Source organism: Wyeomyia smithii, chromosome 2 (assembly GCF_029784165.1).
Source record: "Wyeomyia smithii strain HCP4-BCI-WySm-NY-G18 chromosome 2, ASM2978416v1, whole genome shotgun sequence".
NCBI classification, from domain to species: Eukaryota; Metazoa; Arthropoda; class Insecta; order Diptera; family Culicidae; genus Wyeomyia; species Wyeomyia smithii.
This window is the reverse complement of record NC_073695.1, coordinates 160,690,761-160,718,542: the sequence shown is the minus strand read 5'-3', so window position 1 is coordinate 160,718,542 and position 27,782 is coordinate 160,690,761. Positions and strand designations below refer to the sequence as shown.

Sequence of the window (27,782 nt, the reverse complement as noted above, 5' to 3'; positions counted from 1 at the left end):
ACTCAGCTCATCCAATGGTACATTTTCTCTTAGCATTTGCGTTTTGATGAATGTGAAGCTTCCGACCAACTTTACAATTTCATGATTAAGCTATACCAATTTTGTCATATTTCGAAACTGTCGATTGTATTTGAACTAAAGCGACTTCGTTGACGCTCAAGAATCACTTTAAAGTTATAATAACATGAGTAGAAGTTTATATTTTTCGTAGAACATTTTGTGACTTATTCATGGGCTCTAACTAATACCAAGGTTATGATAGTTACTGTCGTTTGTAAACAATTCAGAAAATTTCAAGATGGGCTGCAAACAATGTAGTAAGTATCAGAGAATGCAAAAAGGATCAATAGCACGAGGAACACTTAAATTATTTTTTTCTTTTTTTGGCCAGCTTTTTGACTGAAATGTTCCTATGTGCACTGCGACCATTGTTTTGATCTCTTGTGGTATACGATCCAGATACATTTAACAGTGTTTGGAAAATTTCAATGAATGAATCGTGTGATATGATTACGAAGAACATAATTTCGAAACTCATAGGAACAAAAACAACAGATTTTTATTTCAATTTTCTTTCACATCGCCAAACATAGTTTTAAGCTAGTGAATAATTTCAAAATTCTTAGAGAAACTGAAACTGTTGAGAAGAGTAAATGAATGAAGAAGAAAATAAAATGATGATCAGACAAGAATCGAAAGGAACCGAAGGTAAATACTTCTCTATTTGGATCTGTCTGTTTGAACAGTTCGTCCAAATTCAGTTGAACCTGAGAAAATATTTTTCTCCGCTAGAAATATGGCTAATAAAATCCACTGCGGTATGGGCGACGAAGCTTTGACCATGCTATAGCTATTTAAATGTAATTTTTCAAGGGACAGTAATTTCAAGGATGAAATTCTTCATTGATTGATTATTTCATCCTGTAAACACTTTGTATCAGGAGCAACTTGTCCATAACTAGGTCAACCTGTGCAATGCACACGAAGATGCCAAACAAAAAATAAATTCCTAATCCAAATTTATATTTTTATCTTATGATTTTAGTTTTACCTTGAAATAGCACAAAACGAATAATGACTTGCGTTTTTTCGCGACCATGATTGTGATTGCTGCCTCAAACTATGATTTTCAGAATTTGTAGTTGACTAGTAGGTTCGAAACTCACTAGTTGCCCCTGTAAGTATGAGTGTGTATAGAGATTAGCTGTTTTACTTAGAAAATAAATGGGTCTCCTACGAAAGGCAGAAAATCAAAAGGCAGAATCACGAAAGGCAGAATTACGAAAAGCAGAATTACGGAAGGCAGAATATTTCATAATGCAGAATAACGAATGGCAGAATCTCAAAGAGCACGAATGGCAGAACCAAAAAATGGTCTATTTTCTTTTTGACAACACACACTCGCGGCCTTTGGCCGACTCTATTGTCCAAGTGTATGCTGACCTTACTCGCTACCGCTCGTTCGGACTTAACTAAGGAAAAGAAAAGCTGTTTGAATAATTCTAGAAAACCGGTAGATCAGTTGTTTGTATGCGAGAGGCCGCCGCTTCCAACGGCGGGTCGGCGGCCGGCTCGGACCGCGAAAACCACGGCGGCTTTGTGCCGCCTCGGTTCCTTGTCCTCGATTATGCGTCTTCGCCGCATAAATTGTTTTATGTTAATTATAACCAACAAGCCGCTGAGACTAGTGTAAGTTATATCTAACATCGAAAAATTACTCTCCGCGATGCCGTGAGAGTCCTTAGGACCTGAGCCAAACCAGTTGGCGCGTTTCGGATCTAATAATTAGGCTTGATTTGCACCTCCATCGAAACTGGTTATCAAATAATAAATGTAGAGTAACAGCTTTGCTACCGTGACCAGGATTCGCACTTGGCTATCGTGAGTCAGGTTCTGCTACCAGTGATTCTGCCGTTCGTGCCCTTCCAAATTCTGCCTTTTGAAATATTCTGCCTTTTGTGTACGGTCATAGAGTTCTGCCTTTCATGATTCTGCCTTTCGTGCTTCTGCCTTTCGTGATTCTGCCTTCTGTGGCGAACCCGATATGTTCAATGTTGCTTTTGTGTAAATGTATTTATTATATACACCGTCATATGATTTTTAACGCCTACCTAAGTTGGTAGCATTCATTAGCCCTACAATGATTTATGAAAATTGTGACAAGTGTTTTTTTTTCAATTTTAGGAAAAATACCGAAAATACCGGTTTTTCGCCTCTCCAATACCGGTATTTCGGTATTGAAAAAAATATCGGTTTTACCGGTAAACCACCCTACCTGGAAATCAATTTTTGAAATATATTCAACAACACTCGAAAGTATATCGTTTATATTTGGCGATATTATGCCTGTAGTATTTCAAATTAAATTTTTTTGATTGTCCTGTTAGGTCAAAAATTATTTCTTCCAGACAGCGTAGGTATTCAAAACAACCTATTGTCAAAAATATTCATGTGGCTAATCAAAAAATTTTAAATACTGTTCAGGCATCACCAGCATTTCCTGTAACTAGTGTGTCTGTAGGGCGCCAATCATCGTATGGAAAAAAGTGACCAGAAAATTTCAATATAAAACCCTATACAAAATGTTCACCTGCTCGAAAAAACACCCTGTGTAAAATTTCAGCTCAATCGGACATAAAATGGGGTGGTGCAAAGCGATTGAAAACCCGTTAAATCACCCAAGGGGGGGGGGGGGGGGGTGGTTACGTGAAATTTCGGTTTTCGAATTTTTTTTGTTGATGCTAAATGACTTAAAATTGCATGAAACGTCGAGAATTGGTGTCATCTGAAATTTTTTTTTTTGCAAAAATCTGCTCTCTGGGACTTAGTCAATATGGGACTTAGTGGGACTTTTTCAATCGTGGAAAGCGGAGTTCAAAATTTTTAGATTTTATCTTTTGAAATTGATCACTAGTCTCTTGAAACAGCATGTATAATGATATACACTATAACTAGCATCGAATACATTATGTTTCATTAGAGTGGTTCATTTATTCGACATAGGGTGGTTCATAATATTGTGTAAAAATGAGTATAAAATGAAAAAAATCACTTTTCCCTGAATACCAATAGAAAAATTCCTGAAAATATAATATTTGTTATATCATTGTCGTTAGGGTGGCAATGTTGAATTGGAAAAATTAATGTAAAATAGCAAGATATTACAAAACAAATTTACAAAATGTATCAAAAAACTACTCTGTGCAAAAAAAATTATCTCAACCAAAAATAAGATTGGGTCTCCCGGAAAATGTTGAATGCTTTCATGTCATTTGCAAAATCACACATGGAGGTACATGGAATTCGAATATTTGAAAAATGTTTTCCATTACAAATGTCCTAAAAGTTTATGAAACGGTGGAAACTGATGGAATATGTTTTATTTTATTTTGTTTGAAAAATCTACTTTCTAAGACTATTGTACTTGTTTTTCCGAATGTTGTACCAGACAATTTATTCGTTTTATTTACCACAATAATGTCCTTTGCCAACACTTGATTGAACACACAGTGCTCTGGCTTATATAATCGGACAAAAGACTGTATCGTTGTTTTTCAGTGATAATGAGAGTATAGGGATCTCAATCAGATACGCAACTCAATTGACTCGTTGTTTCTGGGTTTGCGTCGTTTTGACAGTTCGACCATATAGTTTACATCATCAGAACGTGAACGTGCCCATTGGCTGAAACTTTGTATAAACGCTTTTATAGGCAAAAGATGCTGTTGCGTTTGCAACGAATAGAAAGCGAGTTCCGAAAATTTATAACTGATTTATTATTGTCGAGTTAAAGTTTCCTGTAAATGAACAGGATGAAGTATGTGATCTAATATATAAGTTTTTATATCACTCACGTTTTGTGGCTTTTGTGCTCGCTTAACCCGAATTACAATATGTCGATTGAATTAATTTTCCTACAAAGAGTTTACAGCTAAATTTAATTTAGGTAGAATTTCAGTTTACCTTACTTTTGAATTAATTATTAACAACTAAGATTAGGTACATTTATATATTTAACCACTATGGACAAAGTAGGTATGTAGCGATGAATTTCGCACGTGCGCACTGGTCGGCGATCTCCAAGTAAAAGGCAGTTTTATACTTTGGAGTAGATCTCCTTCTTACTTCAGCATCCGATGACTGATCTGCGTTATCTGTCGCGGTCGGCATGTCGACTTGAATGTGCGCTCACTGACGAGGGGCGTTCGCAACAGTCCCCCTCAGTAGTTGGACCCTGGTCCGGCTTACTTATGTTTGGCCCGATGTCAAGCACCGCCAGTTTCACCGCAGGTCTTTCGTGAATCCCAGCCGCGGTTTGAACCGTTGCTGAGCGCACTTGGCCATCTTTCGACATCTTCACTGCGACAATCCTTCCTTTCGGCCAGCAGTTCCTCGGGAAGTTGGGGTCGACGACGATGACAATATCTCCAACAGCAATAGGTTTTACCGCGCTAAACCACTTTCCCCGGCGTGTAATTATGGGAGTATACTCGTGCACCCAGCGCTTCCAAAAATAGTTTGCCAGTATTTGCGATGTTTTCCACGAGTGCTGCAAAGCCAAACCGCTATCGTCGTACGGCACCAAAGGTTTAGAACCGTTCGATGATCCAACCAAAAAATGGTTCGGTGTTAGAGCGGGAGACGATTCACCGTCAACGGGAACATGCGTCAAGGGTCTGCTATTCACGATGTTTTCGATTTCTGCCATAAGGTTCCTAAGGACTTCGTCGGATAGCAAGCGTTTCGGTTTAATTTCTTCTAGGATCTTTTTAACCGTCTGTATCATCCTCTCCCACATGCCTCCCATATGCGGGGATGCCGGGGGGTTGAAGATCCATGAAGTAGACGTCGTAGTGAACTCACGAACAACTTTGTCGCTGTCGACTTGATCCAAAGCTGTTTTGAGCTCCTTCGACGCTCCCACCAAATTGGTACCTCGATCGCTTATTATTTTCAGTGGTGTTCCTCGTCTAGAAAAACAGTTACGGAGAGCCATTATGCACGAATCTGTGGAGAGGGTATGGGCTATCTCGATGTAAATTCCCCGTGTCGTTAAGCAAGTAACCAGTACACCGTAACGCTTCTCAGTACGTCGCCCAATGACGACTTGGTACGGGCCGAAATAATCTACCCCTATGTAAGAAAACGGCCTAACAAAGGCCGCTAACCGCTCTTTCGGTAGGTTTGCCATTTTGGGAGGGTCAGGTTCAGCACGACGGATTTTACAACGGATACACTCTCTACGAACTCTATCGCATTCCACACGCACTCTTGGAATTTCGAATTTCCTCCGAGCCTCATTTACGAGTGTTTCATTGCATTGATGATGATACCTCTCATGGAGATCTTGAAGCACTAGTTTTGTAAGAGGATGACGTCTCGGTAGCACAATCGGAAATTGTGTTTTCTCGTCAGCAAAATCACAAATATCAATGCGGCCTTGTATACGCATTACTCCAGCGTCGTCGAGAAACGGGCTAAGTTTTCGTAAGTAGCTGGTTTTCGGAAAATTTAGCTTACCCGCAGAAAGCAAAGACATTTCCTCTTGGTAGCATTCCCATTGAGCGCGCTTATATAGAAAATTACTCGCTGCAAGCAGTTCTTGGCTTGTTAGCGGTCCTCGCGGCAAGAACTCACCTTTCCGTTTTCGTTTGATATTGGCAGGGAAACGTTGCGTCAGAGCGGTAAGTCGTTGTAAACGGCCCCAATCGGAGTAGTTCTGTGGACACAAGATTCCTCCGGGCACCTGGACGTGATGATGCAGCACGCTTGGCCTGAGCTCTTCGTTTGTTTCTTCTTTGATCGATGCCTCTGGCCATTCCGATCTCGGTTTCGATAAGAAAGGAGGTCCCGCAAACCATCGGCAGTTAATATCAAAGCTTGGTAGCCCATCCCATTTCGTGCCTTCATCGGCAACATTTAGTTTCCCACGAATCCATTTCCATTCTTCGACATCTGTGATTTCTAGAATCTCCCCAACGCGGAAGGCAACGAACTGGGAATATTTTCGGTGATCTGACTTTAGCCAGCACATTACGTCACGAGCATCTGTCCAAAAAAACCTCCTATCAATCTTAACCGTATGTCCATCCATAACGGTTTTTGCTAAACGGGCACCAATTTTCGCCGCTTCGAGTTCAAGCCGAGGGATGGATACAAATTTAATAGGTGCTACTCTGCATTTCGAACCGACTAACGAACAACAAATTTTATCTCCCTCAACGAACCGCAAGTAACAAACTGCTGCGTAACCGAGTTCGCTGGCATCCACAAACGTATGCAACTCGATTGTACGTTGCTCATTAACCGAAGGAGATGCATGGTAGCAACGAGGAATTCGCACGGATTCAACCTTCACCAAAAGCTGCAGCCAATTCCGCCACTTTACTAACTGTTTGTCGCCAATCTCGTCATCCCATAAAGTTCCTCCATATTTCCTGGAACAGCAGTTTCAGATAAATCATGTAGTGTGCTATCAGCCCGAGGGGGTCGTAGACTGACATTAGCACGCGCAGTACATCGCGTTTGGTGGGGTTTTTGCTAGCAGACAAAATGTTTCGATTACGCTCAGTGGAGAGCTTGAAGCGAAATGTATCCGTCCTAGTGTCCCACCACATTCCGAGGACTTTTTCAAGTACCGTTTCATCGTTTATACTCAGGCTTTTCTCGGCCTTTCCAGTTTCACCCAGTGCTTGCATGACGGATGTTGAATTTGAGATCCAGTTTCTCATTGTGAAGCCGCCCTGTAGGTGGATGTACTGGATATCCTTCGCTAGCTTTATTGCCTCTTCTTCTGTGTCGACGCTGACTAACATATCGTCAACGTAATGACCGTTCTTGATGACTTCAACTGCTTTGGGAAGGCGTTCTGCAAAACGTGCCGCATTCTCGTTGATTATAAATTGGGCGCAGCTCGGTGAGCATTTGGCGCCAAACGTCATTACCGTTACCACGTATTCGGCAGGCATACCCTCCTCATCGCACCAGATAATTCGCTGGCAGTGTTGATCTCGTTCATTCATCGCTACACGTAAAAACATCTCAGCGATATCTCCAGACACTGCAATCGGTCGCTCCCGAAATCTGTACAATACAATCGGTAATGCTGTTAGAAGATCGGGCCCTTTCATGAGGACGGCATTGAGTGAGACTCCTGCCACAGCTGCCGCCGCATCCCAGACGATCCTGACCTTATTCGGCTTGTTCGGATTGAACACGGGAAAAATTGGCAAGTACCATATGCGATCCCTAGACTGTTGCAGTTCCATTTGTGAAAGCTTGCGAACGTAGCCTTTTTGAATATATTCGCCCATTTTTGCTTTGAGTGTGTCAGCTAAGCTTGAATCGCGTCCCATCCTCTGCATCAAACATTTATGGCGGCGTAGTGCCATCGGTCTGCTGTCAGGAAATCGAATATCGTCGAATTTCCACAGTAGCCCTGTTCGATACCTTCCATTCTCGAATCTTGTCACTGATCGCATAAGCTCGGTTGAACGTGCATCTTCTGTAGACAGTAACATCTTTTCTGGTTTGTAAATTCCCAAATTTTCAAGAGCGAAATGAGCCTTAACCATAGAATTTAATTCGGCATCATTTTCGGTTGAATGATGACACATATGAAAACTGTGTGGTGCAATGTTTGAAGACGATTTATTTCCCGTGGGGCACATTCCGTATACCATCCATCCTAATCGCGTCTTGGCTGCTACAGGCTCGTGTACTGCACCTTCACGACATTTCAATGGATTCACAACGCGTATATTGTTCATGCCGATAAGGATACGTGGTTGAATGTTTTCATACGATTCAACAGGTATTCCTTGCAGATGTGCATGCTGCGAGGCTAACGTTGCAAACGATAGAGACTGGGAAGGAAGCTTCAACTCCTTCACGGTGTAAACATCAGTCAGTCGATGCTTTATGTTACCGTTTCCTATTTTCGCAATATCGAGCGAGACTCTCTTGGCCGAATTTTCATAACGGCAGGTGTCTGCGGTCCAACGTAAGCAAAGCGGACGCTTTTCTCCCTTCAGATGCAACTCTGAAGCCAGTCCTTCCTCTAGTAGCGTCAACGATGATCTACAATCGAGAAAGGCGAACTTATCAATATGCATGTCTTTATTATAAAGCGTCACCGGAACGTACTGAAACAGGACCGAATTAAAGTTGCTTCTGTGAGTGTTGCAAACATACTCGGTGGCGTCATGCTTACTACCACCACTAGATTGCTCCCTCCGACCCGATTCAGTGGGAGTGGGATTGAAGGAGTGCTTATCCTTTGCATCGTTGTGCAGCAACCGATGATGCTTAAACGTACATCCTTTTTTACCGCATACTTTAGCGGATTTACACGGGCCCTGGTGCTTACCAAGGCAGCAGCGGCACAACTTATGTTCGCGGAGCGCATTCCATCGAGATGAATGATCGAGTACCAGAAACTGCTTGCAATTTTCCACCGCATCGCATTTTCCTCGACAAACGGAACATCCACTGAAACTGGGACCTCCCGTAAATGTATTTCGCTGGTAAGTCGACTCAATGTGTGCGTTCAAAAAACCGTCTTCCTTTCGCGTCTTTCTAGATTTGTCTGCAACATTTTGACCTTGTGGAATAGTTACCGTACTTGCTGCCTCAGCAAGCGTGTAGAGCCATGCACTAAATTCGGCAAGGGAAGCTTGGCGTAAACCTTGGCGATGTGTTGCCCAGTTAAGCCGAATCATGGGTGGTAATCGGTCTACGAGATTTTGCATGAGAGAAATGTTACAAAGGTGTTCTTCCAGGTTGCAATTCTGAAGTGTTGCTACCATATTCCTAACGGCAATTGCGAAGTCAACTAAAGTACAGAGTTTATCTGCTCTCGGTGCAGGCAATAACTGGACCTTCTGGATAAGAGAATGAACTATAACCTCTGGTCGACCGAAAAGCATTTTTAGCGTCGCTAACACACTTTCAAGATTTCTCGGATACAACAACTGACATCTGACTGCGTCCAATGCCTTGCCCTTGAGGCATTTTTGCAGCCGCATCATATTTTCTTCTATCGTGTAGCCACAAAGACGCGTCGTACTTTCGAAAGCAGCAATAAATAACGGCCACTGTTCTGGGTCACCGTTATATTCCGGGAGGTCCTTTGAGACGGCTTGACGAGCAGCTATCTGGCTTCTATTAAGTAAAGTGGATTCATTCCCAACATTAGTAGCAAGCGACGGGTCAAGCGGACGCGTGTATGGAACGTTTGCACGAGACGACACTAGCGAAGGAAAACACTGTGGGCCAGCACTGGATCCAACCGGCCTGCTTGAATTTCCAAAGTAACACACCGGCGAAGATTGGGACTGCGGGTTACAAAACACTGGGGCGGTTGGTAAACTGGCCGGAGGCCGTTGTTGAGAACCTGAAGATGTGCAAGGTCGAATAATCGGCTCTGAGCTACAAGGGAATCTAGGCACTGGAATTGTCGAGTTTGGATGTAACACTGTAGGCGTATCTATTAGTAGACGGTATCTTTGCATCAGATGTTTCCTCTCGAGGATTTGTTCCTCTTCGAGGTAGCGGAGTCTCAGTTCCATAGGTAATTGAGAAATGAGATTCGATCGCGCTGGTACCGACGGTGCAGTTGTCATAACAGGCACAGTTTGCGGAATAGAATTCACAAAGCTTTGATTGGCCGCTACGGAATATTCTGCGCTAATTGTTGACGCCAGAGCGACCGGCGAAACAAAAAATTGGCTTATAGGGAACTCATTACCAGACATGGTTTGTTCTTCTGGAACTGGAGGTAAAACCGAGGCAACTGATCGTGCGAATAAATTAACGAGAGACAAATATTCTGGTGATTGCGTGACGGCTTGCGACACTGAAGCAGGAAATCTGGCATGTAGGCAATCCTGGCAGCTCCAGTCGTGGTCGGCAATAGCTTCGGTCACACCAACACAGGAGAAATGGTACCACTGTCGGCACTCGTCACAGCTGACCATCTGGCTATTGTCTGGAAACCTACAGAGCGGGCAGCTTTGTTCGATGCTATCATCTTCGGCATCCGACAGCCGCGGCATTGTAGGCGCTTCACTTGATCCGGGTAAAACGAAACTTTAAGATGTTGCGTTTGCAACGAATAGAAAGCGAGTTCCGAAAATTTATAACTGATTTATTATTGTCGAGTTAAAGTTTCCTGTAAATGAACAGGATGAAGTATGTGATCTAATATATAAGTTTTTATATCACTCACGTTTTGTGGCTTTTGTGCTCGCTTAACCCGAATTACAATATGTCGATTGAATTAATTTTCCTACAAAGAGTTTACAGCTAAATTTAATTTAGGTAGAATTTCAGTTTACCTTACTTTTGAATTAATTATTAACAACTAAGATTAGGTACATTTATATATTTAACCACTATGGACAAAGTAGGTATGTAGCGATGAATTTCGCACGTGCGCACTGGTCGGTGATCTCCAAGTAAAAGGCAGTTTTATACTTTGGAGTAGATCTCCTTCTTACCTCAGCATCCGATGACAGATCTGCGTTATCTGTCGCGGTCGGCATGTCGACTTGAAGGTGCGCTCACTGACGAGGGGCGTTCGCAACAGATGCCATATTGTGCTATTGGTTTAATATTTTGAAAGACAACTCATTTTGAAAAGCTATTGAAAATGTTATTTCGGATAGGTATTGATGATTACAAATATTTTTAGAGCCAACACGGTTCGTTTGCTCGGTGTGACGTATTCGGCAAAGTTGTTTATAATAGTTTTGTTTTTCAAAAAAAAAATATACACTCTAAAAACAAATTATTAATTTTTTGAAAAAAAAATAAAAGAAAGTTATAAGTTAATTATCCAAAACAGCCCATTTAAAAAACTGATTTTTGTGTAAAAACGCCGAAAGATTACCTGAACAACGAAACCGGCCATGGAGAAATCGAAAAAAAAGTTATAATTTTTTTTGATTAAATTTTTTTTGTCACAGGGTACATTTTTTTGGAAGAACAAAGTTATTATTTACAACTTTGCCAGATACACTATGCCAATGTTCATTTGATTGTAGAAATATTCTTAATTCCTCATAGAGTGCTCTATTGGAAATTAAAAATATGTCTACAGTCGAAACTGCATAGTGTCCTCGGCAAAGTTGTAAACAATATTTTGTCCTTCCAAAAAAAAAGCCTAAAAAAAATTGAAAATATATTTCATTTTAAAAAAATTTTTTTTTTTTCAAATGATAACTTATTTTTCTTGATTTCTAAATGATCGGACTGGTTTCATTGTTTTGGTAATCTTTTGTTTGTGTTTTATTAAAAAAATCAAGATTTAAAAAAATGAGCCCTTTTGAATAATTAATTTTTAATTTTTCTTAAATTTAATAATCAAATAATTTTTTAAGTGTATTTTTTTTTGGATAGACAAAATTATTATCTACAACTTTGTCGAGGACGTCACACCAATCAAACGAACCGAAGTGCTTTTTTATATTTTATACTCATTTTTCACAATATTATGAACCACCCCCCTAGTTATAATAACATGAGCAGAAGTTTATATTTTTGTAGAACATTTTGTGACTTATTCATGGGCTCTAACTAATACCAAGGTTATGATAGTTACTGTCGTTTGTAAACAATTCAGAAAATTTCAAGATGGGCTGCAAACAATGTAGTAAGTATCAGAGAATGCAAAAAGGATCAATAGCACGAGGAACACTTAAATTATTTTTTTCTTTTTTTGGCCAGCTTTTTGACTGAAATGCTCCTATGTGCACTGCGACCATTGTTTTGATCTCTTGTGGTATACGATCCAGATACATTTACCAGTGTTTGGAAAATTTCAATGAATGAATCGTGTGATATGATTACGAAGAACATAATTTCGAAACTCATAGGAACAAAAAAAAAACAGATTTTTATTTCAATTTTCCTTCACATCGCCAAACATAGTTTTAAGCTAGTGAATAACTTCAAAATTCTTAGAGAAACTGAAACTGTTGAGAAGAGTAAATGAATGAAGAAGAAAATAAAATGATGATCAGACAAGAATCGAAAGGAACCGAAGGTAAATACTTCTCTATTTGGATCTGTCTGTTTGAACAGTTCGTCCAAATTCAGTTGAACCTGAGAAAATATTTTTCTCCGCTAGAAATATGGCTAATAAAATCCACTGCGGTATGGGCGACGAAGCTTTGACCATGCTATAGCTATTTAAATGTAATTTTTCAAGGGACAGTAATTTCAAAGATGAAATTCTTCATTGATTGATTATTTCATCCTGTAAACACTTTGTATCAGGAACAACTTGTCCATAACTAGGTCAACCTGTGCAATGCACACGAAGATGCCAAACAAAATATAAATTCCTAATCCAAATTTATATTTTTATCTTATGTTTTTAGTTTTACCTTGAAATAGCACAAAACGAATAATGACTTGCGTTTTTTCGCGACCATGATTGTGATTGCTGCCTCAAACTATGATTTTCAGAATTTGTAGTTGACTAGTAGGTTCGAAACTCACTAGTTGCCCCTGTAAGTATGAGTGTGTATAGAGATTAGCTGTTTTACTTAGAAAATAAATGGGTCTCCTACGAAAGGCAGAAAATCAAAAGGCAGAATCACGAAAGGCAGAATTACGAAAAGCTAAATTACGTAAGGCAGAATATTTCATAAGGCAGAATAACGAATGGCAGAATCTCAAAGAGCACGAATGGCAGAACCAAAAAATGGTCTATTTTCTTTTTGACAACACACACTCGCGGCCTTTGGCCGACTCTATTGTCCAAGTGTATGCTGACCTTACTCGCTACCGCTCGTTCGGACTTAACTAAGGGAAAGAAAAGCTGTTTGAATAATCCTAGAAAACCAGTAGATCAGTTGTTTGTATGCGAGGCCGCCGCTTCCGACGGCGGGTCGGCGGCCGGCTCGGACCGCGAAAACCACGGCGGCTTTGTGCCGCCTCGGTTCCTTGTCCTCGATTATGCGTCTTCGCCGCATGAATTGTTTTCAGAAAAAAATTTCAGACGACACCAATCCTCGAAGTTTCATGCAATTTTAAGTCATTTGGCATCAAAAAAATTTCGAAAACCGAAATTTCACGTACATGGGTGATTTTCCGGTTTTCAAAAAAGGCAAACTTCAATCGCTTTGCGCCACGCCATTTTAAGTCCGATTGAGCTGAAATTTTGCACAGGGTGTTTTTTCGAGCAGGTGAACATTTTGTATAGGGTTTTTTTAAATTCGAGATGACCATTTTGGCTGGCACCCTAGTGTCTGTAGGTAATATTTCAAATTTAGGAAACAACAACTTGAAAACAAATAATCCTGTTAGGCACCACCAGGCATTTCATATGCTAGTGTCCTTTCAGGCAAAATTTCGAATTCAAACAGCAACAAGCCTTTCGTGTTTCCTGCTGAAAAGTCAGCCAGTATTGATTTAGGTAGTCCAACTCCCGAGAAGATTGACTACCTACAACAATCCATGCTGCAGCTAATGTCCGCTTTGTTGAACTGTAACTCGAGGTACGAGCAAACAGCAACAAGCCTTTCGTGTTTGGTGCTGAAAAGTCAGCCAGTATTGATTTAGGAAGTCCAACTCCCGAGAAGATTGACTACCCACAACAATCCATGCTGCAGCTAATGTCCGCTTTGTTGAACTGTAACTCGAGGTACGAGGCTGTTCAAGAAGGTTTAAAATTTACAACTAATATTGTTTTGAAATTAAAATTCAGCAATGACTATAACGACTGTAATGCTGTAAATTTTCCAAATTGGGATGCTCGTTCTTTAAAAGCGAAAGATGATTTTTTTAATTTTTTAACAGTCCATGGTGTGCATATTGCAGTCGTGACTGAAACGCTTCTAAAGCCTAACATTAAACTAAAAAGAAACCCCAACTATATAGTTCACAAGTTCGACAGAATTGATGTTGGCGGAGATGGCGTTGCAATAGTTATCCACCGTCGAATAAAACATCTTGTTATGCCCCATCTTGAACCGAAGGTTATTGAAAGTTTGAAAATTGAAATCGAAACAGATATTGGTATTTCATTTATAGAAGTAGTGTATTTACCTTTTCAATGCACTGGTGAGTAGAAAAATCATTTCAAGTGAGATTTACAAATACTACAAGGTATACAGCCCTAGGGGTTGTATGAAATGGTGACGTAGGACTAAATATATAATATATGCTAATCTATTATTATACTAAAATACTAAATTATTATATGCTGCGCTAAACTGTTCATAGGTAACACTACCGTTTATTTTTGATAGTCGTTATTTTAAAACTAACGATGCATGAATACATGAAAATTTTACACTAGTAGTAGTTGCGAAAATTCTCATAACTCTTATCTTCAAGCATCTATAGTTCTGAAAAGAACCGATTCCATAATATTCAGTTAGAAATTCGTGCTACAGAACGCTGATAATCGCACCATGAATATTTTGTTGGCCGCGCATAAAATTTGCTCTCCGCTGTGCCCTCCAGTAGCTGTGCTAGCAAAATATCCTGCATCGAACGATGGTAAGTGTTGCTGCCGTATGCAGAATACAGGTAACATAGTTCCGCAGTGCCTGGAAGTTGACTCGTATGCAGTTCTCGTTTCTCAATGTCGCGTACCTTTAACAGCTGCACTGCTCTCGCTTATGTGTAACAAACTAAACTGAAGCTGAATTTTCTACACGCAGTCTTTTGTATCGAGTTCAGCGTAGATTTTAACCATTAAGGCGTGGCCACGTAGCTTATAGAAAGAAAGAGAAACAAACCAACACATCTTCAATACTACTGAGTGATTTTCATAAGCATCAAAAGAAAGTTTTTGCTTTCCCGATGCGAAAATCACTATGGTTCTTAGATTAACTAACTTTCGTTGCTGATATTTGACTGATAACGGTGTTCTAGTGAACACAAACAAACAATTAAACCGGAAAATCACTCAATTTAGCAGTGAAAATTCTTGAAATGAGGGTTATATCTTGTGACAAACTATTCATAGGTAACACTACCGTTTATTTTGGTGCGTCCTGGTCGTTATTGTAAAAATGATTATTTAGAAATAGATGAACATTTCACACTAGTAGTAGTTGTGTAAATTCTCATAACTCTTATCTTCATCATCTAATAGTTCTGAAAAGAACCGATTTCATAATCTTCAGCTCAGTAGCTACAGAATGCTGATGATCACACCACCACCGGTAGCATCGATTATTTAGTTGGCCGCGTATAAAATTTGCTCTCCGCTGTGCCCTCCAGTAGCTGTGCTAGCAAAATATCCTGCATCGAACGATGGTAAGTGTTGCTGCCGTATGCAGAATACAGGTAACATAGTTCCGCAGTGCCTGGAAGTTGACTCGTATGCAGTTCTCGTTTCTCAATGTCGCGTACCTTTAACAGCTGCACTGCTCTCGCTTATGTGTAACAAACTAAACTGAAGCTGAAATTTCTACACGCAGTCTTTTGTATCGAGTTCAGCGTAGATTTTACCATTAAGGCGTGGCTACGTAGCTTATAGAAAGAAAGAGAAACAAACCAATACATCTTCAATACTACTGAGTGATTTTCATAAGCATCAAAAGAAAGTTTTTGCTTTCCCGATGCGAAAATCACTCTGGTTCTTAGATTAACTAACTTTCGTTGCTGATATTTGACTGATAACGGTGTTCGAGTGAACACAAACAAACAATTAAACCGGAAAATCACTCAATTTAGCAGTAAAAATTCTTGAAATGAGGGTTATGTCTTGTTGTGATAAACTATTCATAGGCAACACTACCGTTTATCTTTGGTGCGCCCTGGTCGTTATTGTAAAAATGATTATTGAGAAATAGATGGACATTTCACACTAGGAGTAGTTGTGAAAATTCTCGTAACTCTATCTTCAAGCATTTATAGTTCTAAAAAGAACCGATCCGATAATCTTCAGCTCGAAATGTATGCTACAGAATGCTGATAATCACACCACCACCGGTAGCCTCGATTATTTTGTTGGCCGCGTATAAAATTTGCTCTCCGCTGTGCCCTCCAGCAGCTGTGCCAGCAAAATATCCTGCAGCGTACGATTGTAACTGTTGCTGCCGTGTGCAGAATACAGGTAACATGCTCCGCGGTGCCTGGAAGTTGACTCGTATGCAGCTCTCGTTTCTCAATGTCGCAAAGCTTAACAGCTGCACCGCACTCGCTATTGTGGAACAAACTAAACTGAAGCGGAATTTCCCACACGCAGTCTTTTGTATCGAGTTCAGCGTAGATTTTTACCATTAAGGCGTGGCCACGCAGCTTAGACAAAGACAAACAAACCAAAACACTTTGTTGAGTCAAAATATGTAGGCAGTGGAATTTATTTCGTCCATGTTATTGTTATCTGTGCTTGGGAAGAAGCCAAGAACAAGGGAAATGTATGGGAAAGCTTGACCTTGGAACTTTTCACCTTTTTCCACCATTAAGCAGTAGAGCAACAATGTTGAACATAATATCAAAAAATTGTTACACATTTTATCTATCCACTGACATATAAATGACTTAGATGCATTAAGTCGTTCGCTTGCTATAACCGTTTGAAATCTGACGCAACATTTGCCAGTTTCATTTTCATTTTCACAAAGTGTAATCTAGTATAGAAAACAAAGACGTAGTCCTACGTCAAAACTCACGAGAAATAAATCTAAGTTTTTTTTATCATCGGTGATTTTAATGCAAAAGATCGATGGTGGAATAATGCACAAAGCAATTCCAATGGAAAAATATTGTTTAACGATTGCTCGGCTGGATTTTTTTCCCTGGGCTTGGTGGTTGAGCTCCTATCTCGGGTTCTTATAGCTTTACGGAATCCTAAGATGGAGCCACAAAACTATTGTATGAGAGTTTTGACAGCCCAAGGGCGCGTGCTCCCGGGTGGCGGATGGGAGCTAAGGGAGATGATGAGAGTCAGATACCTATGTTGTAGTCTTTCCTACTCTGATCTCGGCAATCTCCTATGTGAGAAAGTTTCTTAACAATATCAATTAACACTAAAGAATTTTTCTCACACATGGACCAGACCACTAAGTGCAAGCTCTTTTCTTGTCTGTATCCATGAATGCATTACAGTCCCACATGATACTTCGTTAATTATTAGATAAAATGAATTAATGCTTTTACTTTTTTCTGGCAGTGTGACTCTTATGCATTCATGGATAGACTGTAGTTAAACGTGAACTTAAATTCTCCACTTTTTACTGTTAGTTCCATGTGCAAAGTTGTATTGTTGTATGTATGTAGTATTATTTAGTAAACGTGTACGTGGTTTCTTTATAGACTACATCGTTCATATATACATTCTTTTTCTCTCTCCCTTTTTGTTTTTTAAATAACTTTCACGATTTTTTTTCCGAGTTTCATAATGAAACTCCGAGTTTAGATGTCTAGATATGTGTTGATTTCACCAACACAGCGAAATTTGATCAAGGAACCACAGTTCTTTGTTTTCAAATTAAATATTATTATATCATGTTTTTTTTTTTGTTTATTGATTAGCATATGTTGTTATTATTATGTTCTGTTTTCATTTTTATTATTGTTTTTATTGTTACGATTATTATTGATATCATCATTATTTTTATTATTATCATCTTATCATCATTATTTTTCAGCATAGTAAACTCAACAAACAAACAGATGCACATACATTTACACACACATGCACTCACACCTACACTCACTTATTAACATTCAGAGATCCTTGCCTTTCCTTATCCTTCGGCAGTTAATTGACTAGTTATAACTCAGGGGTCTTGTCAAGACGCTACCCTAACAAGACAGTATTTTTGCAATTTGCCCAGGGTTATTCTAGTTAATTACACAGAATTTAATTGACCAGCTGGTTACTGAGGCTGTGATGCCAATCCTCTTATCACTGGTATAGCATGAATGGTGCCTCATAACACCAGTGACCCGGCCCTTGGCCCCCTTCTATACCTCACAAATACAAATACAAATACGATTGCTCGGCTGGATTTTATTTAGTTTTATTTCCAAATGGTCCATGTTTTTTTTTCTGTTAGAAATCCATCCACAATTGAGTTGGTATTAACAAAGCAAAGTCATTCATGTAGTGATTTGTTATCTCATGCTGATTTTGATTCTGATCATCTTCCTATAACTGTTTGCATAACCCGTGAAATTGTTTTATATTCCACTAGATCTGTGTTTAACTATCACAAGGCCAATTGGAATCGATATCGTACCACGATCGAAGAGAGCTTGAATTGTGATATTGTTTTACAAAACAGTGCTGACATTGACGGAGCATTGGATGATTTGTGCAGTTTAATACTCAATGCCCGAAGCTTATCAGTTCCTAAGGCTAGAGTGAAATTTAATACACCAATCATTGACAATGAGCTTCAACTTCTTATACGTTTGAAAAACATACGGAGACGTCAATATCGAATAACTCGTGATCCTGCTTTAAAAGTCATTTTTAAAGATTTACAAATGAAAATCAAACATAGATTCACTTTCCTGCGACATGAAAATTTCATGAGAGAAGTTGAACAACTAAAACCATATTCCAAACCTTTATGGAAGCTTTCGAAGGTTCTTAAGAAACCTTCAAAGCCCATTCCAGTCCTCAAAGATGATGACTACATATTTTTCACGAATGAACAGAAAGCTCAAAAACTTGCTCAGCAGTTCGAGTGTTCATAATTTTAATTTGAACGTACTGAGTCCTATTGAAAATGAAGTATTACAAAAGAATGATCAGATCACCTCTCAAGAATTTCTTCCTGAAGAGGTACTATAAACAAACTTGAATGAAATACGAACTATTATCAAGAACTTTAAAAACATGAAAGCACCAGGAGATGATGGGATTTTTTATACCCTCCTCAAGACTTCCCGAAAGCTCTTTAAATTTCTTGGTGAATTTTTAACAGATGCTTTGAATTAGCATATTTTCCCTCAAAATGGAAAAATACCAAAGTCACTCCAATTTTTAAACCTAAAAATATCCAGCTGAAGCATAAAGTTATCGTCCAATCAGTTTACTCTCTTCTATAAGCACACTTTTTGAAAGAATGACTCTTAATAGAATGATGACACCGATCAATTTAAATTCAATTTTTGCAAATGAGCAGTTTGGATTGTGCCATGGGTATTCGACTACTCATCAGTTACTTAGAGTAACTAATATGATTCGTACTAATAAATCTGAAGGTTATTCCACTGGAGCTGCTCTTTTAGACATAGAAAAAGCATTTGACAGTATTTGGCATAAAGGTTTGATAGCTAAAATGTTCAATTTCCTTTTTCCTTTTTACATCATAAAAATGATACAAAGTTACTTCACAGACTGCATTCTTCAAGTTAACTATTTGAATAGTAAATCGGATAGATTGGCTGTTAGAGCTGGTGTACCTCAAGGAAGTATCTTGGGCCCAGTCTTATAAAATATTTTTACTTCTGATCTTCCTGATTTACCACCAGCATGTGAGAAATCTCTGTTTTGTGACGATACAAGCATTTCCGTAAAAGGAAAAAGCCTTCGTGTCATATGCAGTAGGCTGCAAAAGAGTCTAGATATATTTTCTTCATATTTGCAGAAATGGAAGATTTCTCCTAATGCATCAAAAACACAATTAATTATTTTTCCTCATAAACCAAGAGTTTCTTTTCTCAAACTCACCAATAATCATGTTGTTATGATGAACGGTGCAATCTTAAATTGGTCTGACCAAGTTGAATTTTAGGGCTAATTTATGATAAAAATCTTACTTTCAAGGAGCACATTGAGAATATCCAAACAAAGTGCAATAAATATATAAAATATTTGTATCCTCTTATCAACAGACATTCTAGACTTTGTCTCAAGAATAAACTGTTAATTTACAAACAAATATTTAGACCAGCAATATTATATGCAGTCCCCATCTGGACAAGTTGTTGTGCAACCAGAAAGAAGACGCTTCAAAGGATTCAAAACAAACTTCTGAAAATATGTCAAACCAAATTATCAATAAGTTCCGGCAAAAATCGTTGCAATCCACAATTACAACGATTAGCTCACTTTACAGTCAGTAAGATAGGTGTAAGATTAGATTTAAGTTTAATTTTAAATTCCTTTTTTTTCTTGACAAGAAGGTTTACAATTTTCCTGCGATTATATTCACTTAACTGCGGAAGCATTAAGGTACAATCTTTCAATGAAATAAAGCTTAAAATATATGTAAGAGTGTTGATATGTCACCGTTTGTGGCAGAGCACACAATAAAATTCTGAATAAATATAAGTAAATAATTAATTCATCTCACAAACCATTGAATATAACCCACAGTTAAAAAGTATAGAAAAACTCAAACAAAGAATGTACACAACGAGAACGGCTGATCGACTAAACAAAGGGAAATTGTGAGTAAACACGTTCTGTAGAGACGCTATAACGGCTATTACGGTCGAAACTTGATGCAGAGACCTCTATACTTCAAATTTGAAACACGATAACTATCATAGGTAACTTCTGCTAGTTTACAAAGGCTCGAAATAAAAAGAAAAAAAAAGCATCGCCAAATTAAACGAAAAATGTGATTTTGGAGTATAAAAGTTGTTCGGTAAAAATTGATTTAGGCAAACATTGAGTTTAGATCTGTACTTGGGTGATGTAGATTTTGATTCTTGGATAGTTTTAGCATGATTTAGGCCAATAAAAATATCGCGAAAAAAAATTTTTTTTGGTAGATATTACCCTTTAAGGGGCAATAATGGCGTCATTTTTGACAAATCGCAATTTTTCAATGTTGTAAAACCTGTATTACACTCTTAGTCTAATGGTCAAATATTTGACCTTCTGACATAATGGTCGAATTTATTTGACATCATCATGGTTGTTGTTTGCCCGTGTTTGCCCCATGTTAAAATTGGAGAGTGACAAACAATTATCTTTGACCAAATTTTTATCTGTCAAAAAGTGCCAAATATTTGACGCTTGGTCAAAGAGTGTTATACAGGCTTAACAGTTGTGTAGAAATGTAATATGTAGTTCAAAATTTTTTGTAGTTCAACAACTTTAAGTCTGATTAATCTAGGGACATTTATAATAAAATAAATTTAATCTAATGATATTTAAAATAAAAACACTTGACACCGAAAACCCCAGTTTTTTAAAATCACTAAATTTTTTTTACATACCCATGCAATGCCAATTCTTCATCTAATAATGACAGCTGAACTACATACGGATTTGCGCCTTCATTTTTACGATAATTGACCTGAAAATACATTAATTTAACAATTTTGAGACTATTTTCCATATTTCTTACGAACCAAGAGTGTCAGTAGGACAACAATATCACGACCATATTCCTGCCTCGCAGTAGGGTCACTTAACAGTTTTTTAAAGGAATCGAACAAATTATTCACCATAAGGCACTCTACCAAAGTATTTTGATTTAAATTGTCAGTCGCGGTAACAATTGTGAATAACAGTTTTATGCAGCAGTGTCTTGAATAATCACAATTGTCGTTTACCAGTAACTCCTTTATTTTTACTACAAGATTTTTCATATCACTATGCACATCTGTTATACAAAACACAGCATTAAAATCTGGAAGATTTTCCATGAATACTTGTTTTTTAAAAATAGTTGATACTAAAACACTAAGAGTGATCAAGGAATTTTGCGTACGTTTCGTGTGATTTGAGTTTAATACATGCACACACTTGTTGATTAGTTGAAGAATGTTTGCTTTAGCCGTTATCATTTTAGCGGATTCCATTTTTTGCAGCTCTGTTTCCAAGAAATCAATGTTTGGTTGCAGAAGGAAAAATTCATCCCAAAAATTCGGATTTTCCATTCCTATTTCATCTCCACGTAGAAGCTGTTCATATATATAAACAATTTTTTCTTTTGGTCGTTTGGTTGAACCTGAACCAGACCTTTTTCTTATCGACATATCTATTTTAGCAACCGTAAATGTAAGTCAAATTTTTGTCAGAGTTCTGCGTTTTTCACCTTTTTCCAAAGATCACGGTATTATGCACTTCAAATATCTATACAGAACAACCGTTTAGAAATCAACTATGACTACAGAAACTGCAAATATTATTTTGCATTCTTGTGCGATTTTACCATTTTACCGATTTATATGATGACAGCAGGGATGCCAGGTCATTTTTTAAAATGAGCAGTTGAGAGCAGAAGTGGTATACATATTTCATTCTATCAAGGTGTTTTACACTAAAAAAGTAATATACCTTGGTTTTAGTTTGAATTTTCATTTTTTATTTAAGAGAATAACTTTTTTTCCTTAAATCTGCACAAGTTGTGATGTATGAAAGAAATGTAGCCAACAATGTTGTCTTTCACTAAAAAAAATTCTAGCCAATTCGGAGATGACCATTTTTTTAAAATCGATGTTTTGTGTTCAAATTGCATTTTTTTTAGTGTAGTGCTTGATATATAATTTTTTCCATATTTTTTATGAAAATTCAGACAATTTTCTAAAAGTTACTTATAGAACACTTTTTGTAGAATTTGCCGTTTTTGAATTATATTGATTTACAAAAAAATCGGCAAAAAAAGTTTCGCCCTTTTCAGAAGACAGTCTAGACTAATTTTGGAAAAAGTAAGTATGCAGAGATCACAGAACGGAAGGTCATCTGTGATACGAAAACTTCTAAGTGCTCAGTGAATTTTGCAGCGCTCCCTAGGGGTGGAAAGAACGCTTTTTACACGGAAAATAAACAAAATTTATACTACTTTTATCGAAATCAATCAAACACACTGGTATAAATCTGTCGGCGAAAACACTACATGTTAACCCTGCTAAGCATCTGTAAGAAGGAAAACACATTATTTCTAGGGGCTTGACAACTTTATTTCATGAAAAATATTTCGGTAATGGTTGATATATATATTAATATCTATCAGTTATTTATCACATTAACTTCCCAACCATAGCGTATAGGACATGGTGAACGGTTTGATCAACAAGTAGGCACGAGCGGGGAAGCGTTTTTTTATTTTGTACGGTTGAAGACGAGGCATCACCAAGCGACAGCAAATAACTTTTTCTACTTGTTAATAAATTCTTACTAACTAAGCAAATGAAAATCGCAAATTCATGTGTTTCAAGTTGTGAACTGCTTCTAAAATGAATGAATATCAGTAGCAAGGTATGTAGCTTTACCGGATTTATAATTTGAATGCATCGAAATAGTATATTATAAGATGCGATGAATTTTGGTCATCGGTTGTTTTAATAAACAACTTTAGTCTTTGGCATTTTTTTTGCAATAGTTGTTGTACTTTTGACATACCGTTTTACTATGTTTCTATACACCAACATCACAACAACGATAATATGACTTCAAAGAGTTCTGATGTAATTAGAGGAGTGTCTGAAAATGCAACGATAAACACTTAGAAACAATGAATACAATCGAATTTTGCTCGTTGCACTAAATTCGTAGTCCAACTAGTGAAGGACTTTCACGCTTGGGTTGAGCTATCCAGGTTGCAAGATGACACCGGTTGTTTCTTTTTGTTAGGATTACTAATCACCTATTGGGTTACGCAGTGTCTTGCCCCTGGCATTCTTCAAAACAGCTGACTCAGATACCGGCATAGATGATTGTAGAACTGTTCCTTTATTGTTTTTCAGTAATCTACTCCTTTTAACTGTGAAAATAATCAGATTATTAACACGAATTATATAAAGTGAGAGTCGCATCTTTTGTTTCAAGTCTCTAATTACCATTTCGTTTAGAGTCCTCTTAAAGAATATTCGTATATTACGTAACGTGAAATTTGGCAATTTTCAAAACCCCCATCAACTAAGTAACGCAAATTTGCATGGTGGTCTTATGCAGTGTAACACTTCGCTGGATACCTTTCCTCCACCTCTCCCCTGAGCACGTTATGTATTATACAAATGTTTCCATATATGAACGAACGCTAGAGGTAAGGCACTATTGATATACAATGGTGATTCGCCTACCGGTTGCTCCTTAGTCGGGGGTTTGTTAGTTGGGCCCTCATCCATCTAAAAAGCGCTCTTATGTCAAAATGGAACGACATTCAAATGCATGCAAGAAACCCGAAAAGTGAATAAAAATAAAATAAATTTTTACTACTCGTACTTGAGTTTATTTGTCATTGATTGTTGGTGGTTACCTTTGATTACTCGAAAAAAATGACATTGATTACTTCGGAGTATTCTCAGGTTACGACGCATTTCGAAACCCCTTGAAACGAACCTCTTGGGATCCTTTTTTAGTGTTCTGTAATGTTGTCACTTTCGGTTGTCAGCAAAGATACCAGATTTGTCAGCAAAACGATGATTTGTTTTGATTCGCAGGTATGTGCGGTTTTTTTCAATCTCCATCCCGCATAATCAATAACCATAAACGGATGATAATCCATATGGTTTAACGATACCCCATACAGTCGAAACTATATCCCGAACTAGTTGTTAGGCACGTTTTATGGTTATTGATTATGCGGAAGGTTAACTACATTTTTTTTTTCCTATGACTTTCTCAAAATGTGTGCAGTTTTTACAGATTTCTGCCTGCTCGAGCGCATTTTTTCGAATCACGATTAGATTTTTATCAGATTTAAAAAAAAAAGACTGCACAATGAAACCGGTACCTCTTACAATCGCATTATTCGTTGCTTTAGAAGCTAACCTGATTTTAATTAAGCTTATTCAGCTTATTTTTGTTTAAATGGCATGTCGCATGTCACATCAATGAGAAGAAAATCTATATTCTCCAGAATGGACTAGAGTCAATCGACAAAACATTTAATATAATCTTATAAGAGGATGAAAATAGTTTATAAATTTCATTTTCGAATAAAAATGTGATTCATTCATTATAAATATTCTGAAAATTTGCGTTAAAAAATCCATCTGTGCCATGATTTTTAAAAACTCAAAGTACTTTCTTTAGTTAAAAAAAAAAACTCACGAGCTGCATTTGAAATTTTAACAATTTTCAAAAATAGCCGTCTATGTCACATGGTACAATTGTAAATGGAAGAATTGCAACATTAACGTTTTAAAACGCATGATTTTTCAATAACATTGATTGTTGTTCGTGTTTCAAATCAACATTTGTCGATTACAATACCTTCGTTACACTATTGTAATATGACAAACTCCACAAATGTGAATAATTGCGAATTTTTACCCAAAACGTTTTTGCATCGAACGTAATAGATTGTATTAAACGGGTTAAACTGTTTAAATAACCGTCAATTCAAAACATCGAATAAATTATGCCACATTATACCACTGGCAAAGCGGCATAAACGTACACGACAAATATATATTGCCCGAGAGCACAGAAAATTCAATTGTCATTTTTCAGTCCTTTTTGTGTGCACTTTCTGTTCGATCATATACCTGAAGTTGACCTTCCGTTCTGTGCAGAGATGCTTAATTAGGTGATGTCTTCGCACCCAAAACGTTTCAACCAATTCGGAGAGGGTGCTGCCAACCGCGGGTTCATTTGGCGCGAAATCCGTCAAAACTTATATAGCTATGAATGAAGCGCGCTTGTATTTATTGTCGCTGCAGCACTACTCTGCAATTCGCTGGTGAGTCCAGCGACGCGAAGATTTCCAGCGATGTCATTTTGTATGATCATTTCTCGCACAGTATAATGCAGTTTTAATGTTCTTTGATTAAATTGACATAGTTTTGCGACTAGAATACATTCAAAACTATTAGAAAATATTACAGTGGCACATTTCGGGACATTTTATGTTGAATCAATTGTTGTTGTTGTTGAATTCGCTGGAAAATACTTGTTAGAGGAGCGACTCGTCGCTTCCGATTTTTCTCTGTATGCACAATATATCATATTGTCGTGGCGGGGGTTTCTGCTGTTTGTTTGCTGTTCGTTCATTGGTCTCCCAATCAGGGATGACGATGATGCAATCGCGTGGACCTGGTAGGGAGAAACGAATACTACACTCAAAACAGTGAACACGCAAATGCGTCGTTTTCTGATAGCGTGTAACTATCTTCTTGGTGTAACGCATGCATGACTCAAACGAAGTTTTTAGTAACATCAGGAATTCGCGTTGACGATATTTGTTTGGTTTTGCGTGCGAAAAAGAACGAAGGAAATATGTTTGCTTTTGTCATCACGCACATTATGACAATTACATATGAGAGCTCACATAAGTGCGAACAGCCTTCAAAATCTTTTTCAACGCGAATAATTGGCAAATTTTACAGACTAATTTTTCGAGTCTGTGTTTTTTTTTTTCAATTCGCCGTTGTATAAAAGTTTTTTCAGAGTTTTGAGTTCGACCGTAGTGAAGTTTAAAGCTTTCTACGCCAGATCTCACCAATACAGGCTTAGTCGTGTATCCTTATAAAATCGATTTGTTTTCAACCAAAAAATCAGTTGATATTCTATTTCGAAAAATACTTCACTTTTGAATTCTATGGTTCATTAGTGTTACCTGTTTTAACAAACATTGTATTAGTGGAAAAACAGATGAAATCAAATTAAAAATCGGCTTACAACTTGAGTAAAAGTTCGGTGCAGAAGGAAATTTTTTGTTACCATCAGCGTGTTGATTATTTGCAACCAAAAATAAAACTTGTATTAGTGAAATCGACCACTAATACTAGCGTAGATAGGAAGGTCTATGTTCGAAATTGTAACCAAAGCCTTAAATCCAGAGAAACGCAAGTTTAATAATCGAAGCACGCTAGCATCAAATATCTTAAATACCAATATAGTTCACTTACGTGAAATTATAAAGACAAATTGAAAATGACAGAAGCGTTAGTCACCTTTTCGACCGCTAGGTGCGCCACTTCTGATTTTGTTCTACACGACATGCAAAAAGAGTAACTTTTGACAATAATATTACCCTAATGGGTACACTGAAAAAAATGCACATTTTATTGTGAAGTGGACTCGGCTGAATATTTTATAATAATAAAGTCCGCCTATGTATGAGGCAATCATTGGGTGGTGTTCCACGGTTTGTACGTTTGTCGATCTCAGACAACATTTTGAATTGTAAGATGGCGACTTCCAGTGACTGGAAAAGAGACGAAAATGACCCAATACCACCTAATATGGATGTTTTTTTAACCAGAATGACGCTCAGAGGCCAGAAATTGTCTCTGAATACCATTTTGAAATCCAAGATGGCGACTTCCGGTTTCTGATAATCAGCGAGATATGACCAAATATCACCCAATATGGGTATTTCCGAAATCGTGATGATGCACTGAAACCACAAATCGACCTCAGACAACATTTTGAGTTGTAAAACGGCGACTTTTGGTGACTGGAAAACTGCCGAAAATTACCCAAAAACAACCAAATATGGGTGTTTCTTTAACCAGAATGATGCTAAGAGGCCAGAAATTGTCTGCAAATGCCATTTTGAAATCCAATATGGCGACTTCCGGTTCCTTAACAACAGTTGCAAAAGACCAAATAACACTCATTATGGGTATTTCCGGGATTGTTATGATGCACTGAAGCTACGAAGCGACCTCAGACAACATTATGAATTGTAAGATGACGACTTCCGGTGAATGGGAAACTGCCGAGAATGACCAAATACCACCCAATATGGGTATTTCTTCAACCGATCGATTTCCATCCAATATGAGATGCTTCGATACCAGAATGATACACAGGAGCTAGAATCGACCACAGACACCATTTTTAATTCTAAGATGGTGACGTCCGATTCCTGGAAAACAGCCGAAATGACTCAATAACACCTATTATTGGTGTTTCTTAAACCAGAATGACGATCAGTGGGCAGAAATTGTCT

General features: G+C 37.9%; 3 protein-coding genes across 6 annotated transcripts in view; all 3 read right to left on the bottom strand.

Annotated features, from left to right (window-relative positions):
• Positions 1-22,110, bottom strand: part of LOC129720160 (armadillo-like helical domain-containing protein 3) — a 58,191-nt gene extending 36,081 nt beyond the window's left edge. Inside the window, exons 1-3 of the mRNA XM_055671595.1 lie at positions 22,092-22,110; positions 21,286-21,539; positions 21,151-21,230 (exon numbers count right to left, since the gene is read on the bottom strand). Of these exons, the coding sequence (XP_055527570.1) occupies positions 21,151-21,230; positions 21,286-21,525 (320 nt within the window). The 5' untranslated portion in view covers positions 21,526-21,539; positions 22,092-22,110. The remainder of the gene's footprint in view (positions 1-21,150; positions 21,231-21,285; positions 21,540-22,091) is intronic.
• LOC129726193 (uncharacterized) lies at positions 3,697-6,094 on the bottom strand. 2 transcript variants are annotated; one of them, XM_055682906.1, is made up of 3 exons: positions 3,969-6,094; positions 3,855-3,914; positions 3,755-3,797 (listed from the first exon to the last, which is right to left on the bottom strand). In XM_055682906.1, the coding sequence occupies exon 1, from the start codon at positions 6,092-6,094 to the stop codon at positions 4,151-4,153; it is 1,944 nt and encodes a 647-aa protein (XP_055538881.1). In that variant the 3' UTR covers positions 3,755-3,797; positions 3,855-3,914; positions 3,969-4,150. The 2 variants fall into 2 exon arrangements, with proteins under 2 accessions (XP_055538880.1, XP_055538881.1); XM_055682905.1 differs by having other exon boundaries at positions 3,697-3,914.
• On the bottom strand, positions 6,411-10,449 carry LOC129726192 (uncharacterized). Of its 3 annotated transcripts, XM_055682902.1 has the most exons (3): positions 10,343-10,449; positions 10,229-10,288; positions 6,411-10,171 (listed from the first exon to the last, which is right to left on the bottom strand). In XM_055682902.1, exon 3 carries the CDS (start codon positions 10,053-10,055, stop codon positions 6,411-6,413), a length of 3,645 nt encoding a protein of 1,214 aa, XP_055538877.1. In that variant the 5' UTR covers positions 10,056-10,171; positions 10,229-10,288; positions 10,343-10,449. The 3 variants fall into 3 exon arrangements, with proteins under 3 accessions (XP_055538877.1, XP_055538878.1, XP_055538879.1); XM_055682903.1 differs by having other exon boundaries at positions 6,411-8,079; positions 8,146-10,390; XM_055682904.1 differs by having other exon boundaries at positions 6,411-9,448; positions 9,749-10,390.
• Positions 22,111-27,782: the final 5,672 nt, after the last annotated feature.

Excerpts from the sequence above, each read along its gene's own strand:
- LOC129726192 (XM_055682902.1), bottom strand. The coding sequence starts at position 10,055 with ATGCCGCGGCTGTCGGATGCCGAAGATGATAGCATCGAACAAAGCTGC.
- LOC129726193 (XM_055682905.1), bottom strand. The coding sequence starts at position 6,094 with ATGGATGGACATACGGTTAAGATTGATAGGAGGTTTTTTTGGACAGAT.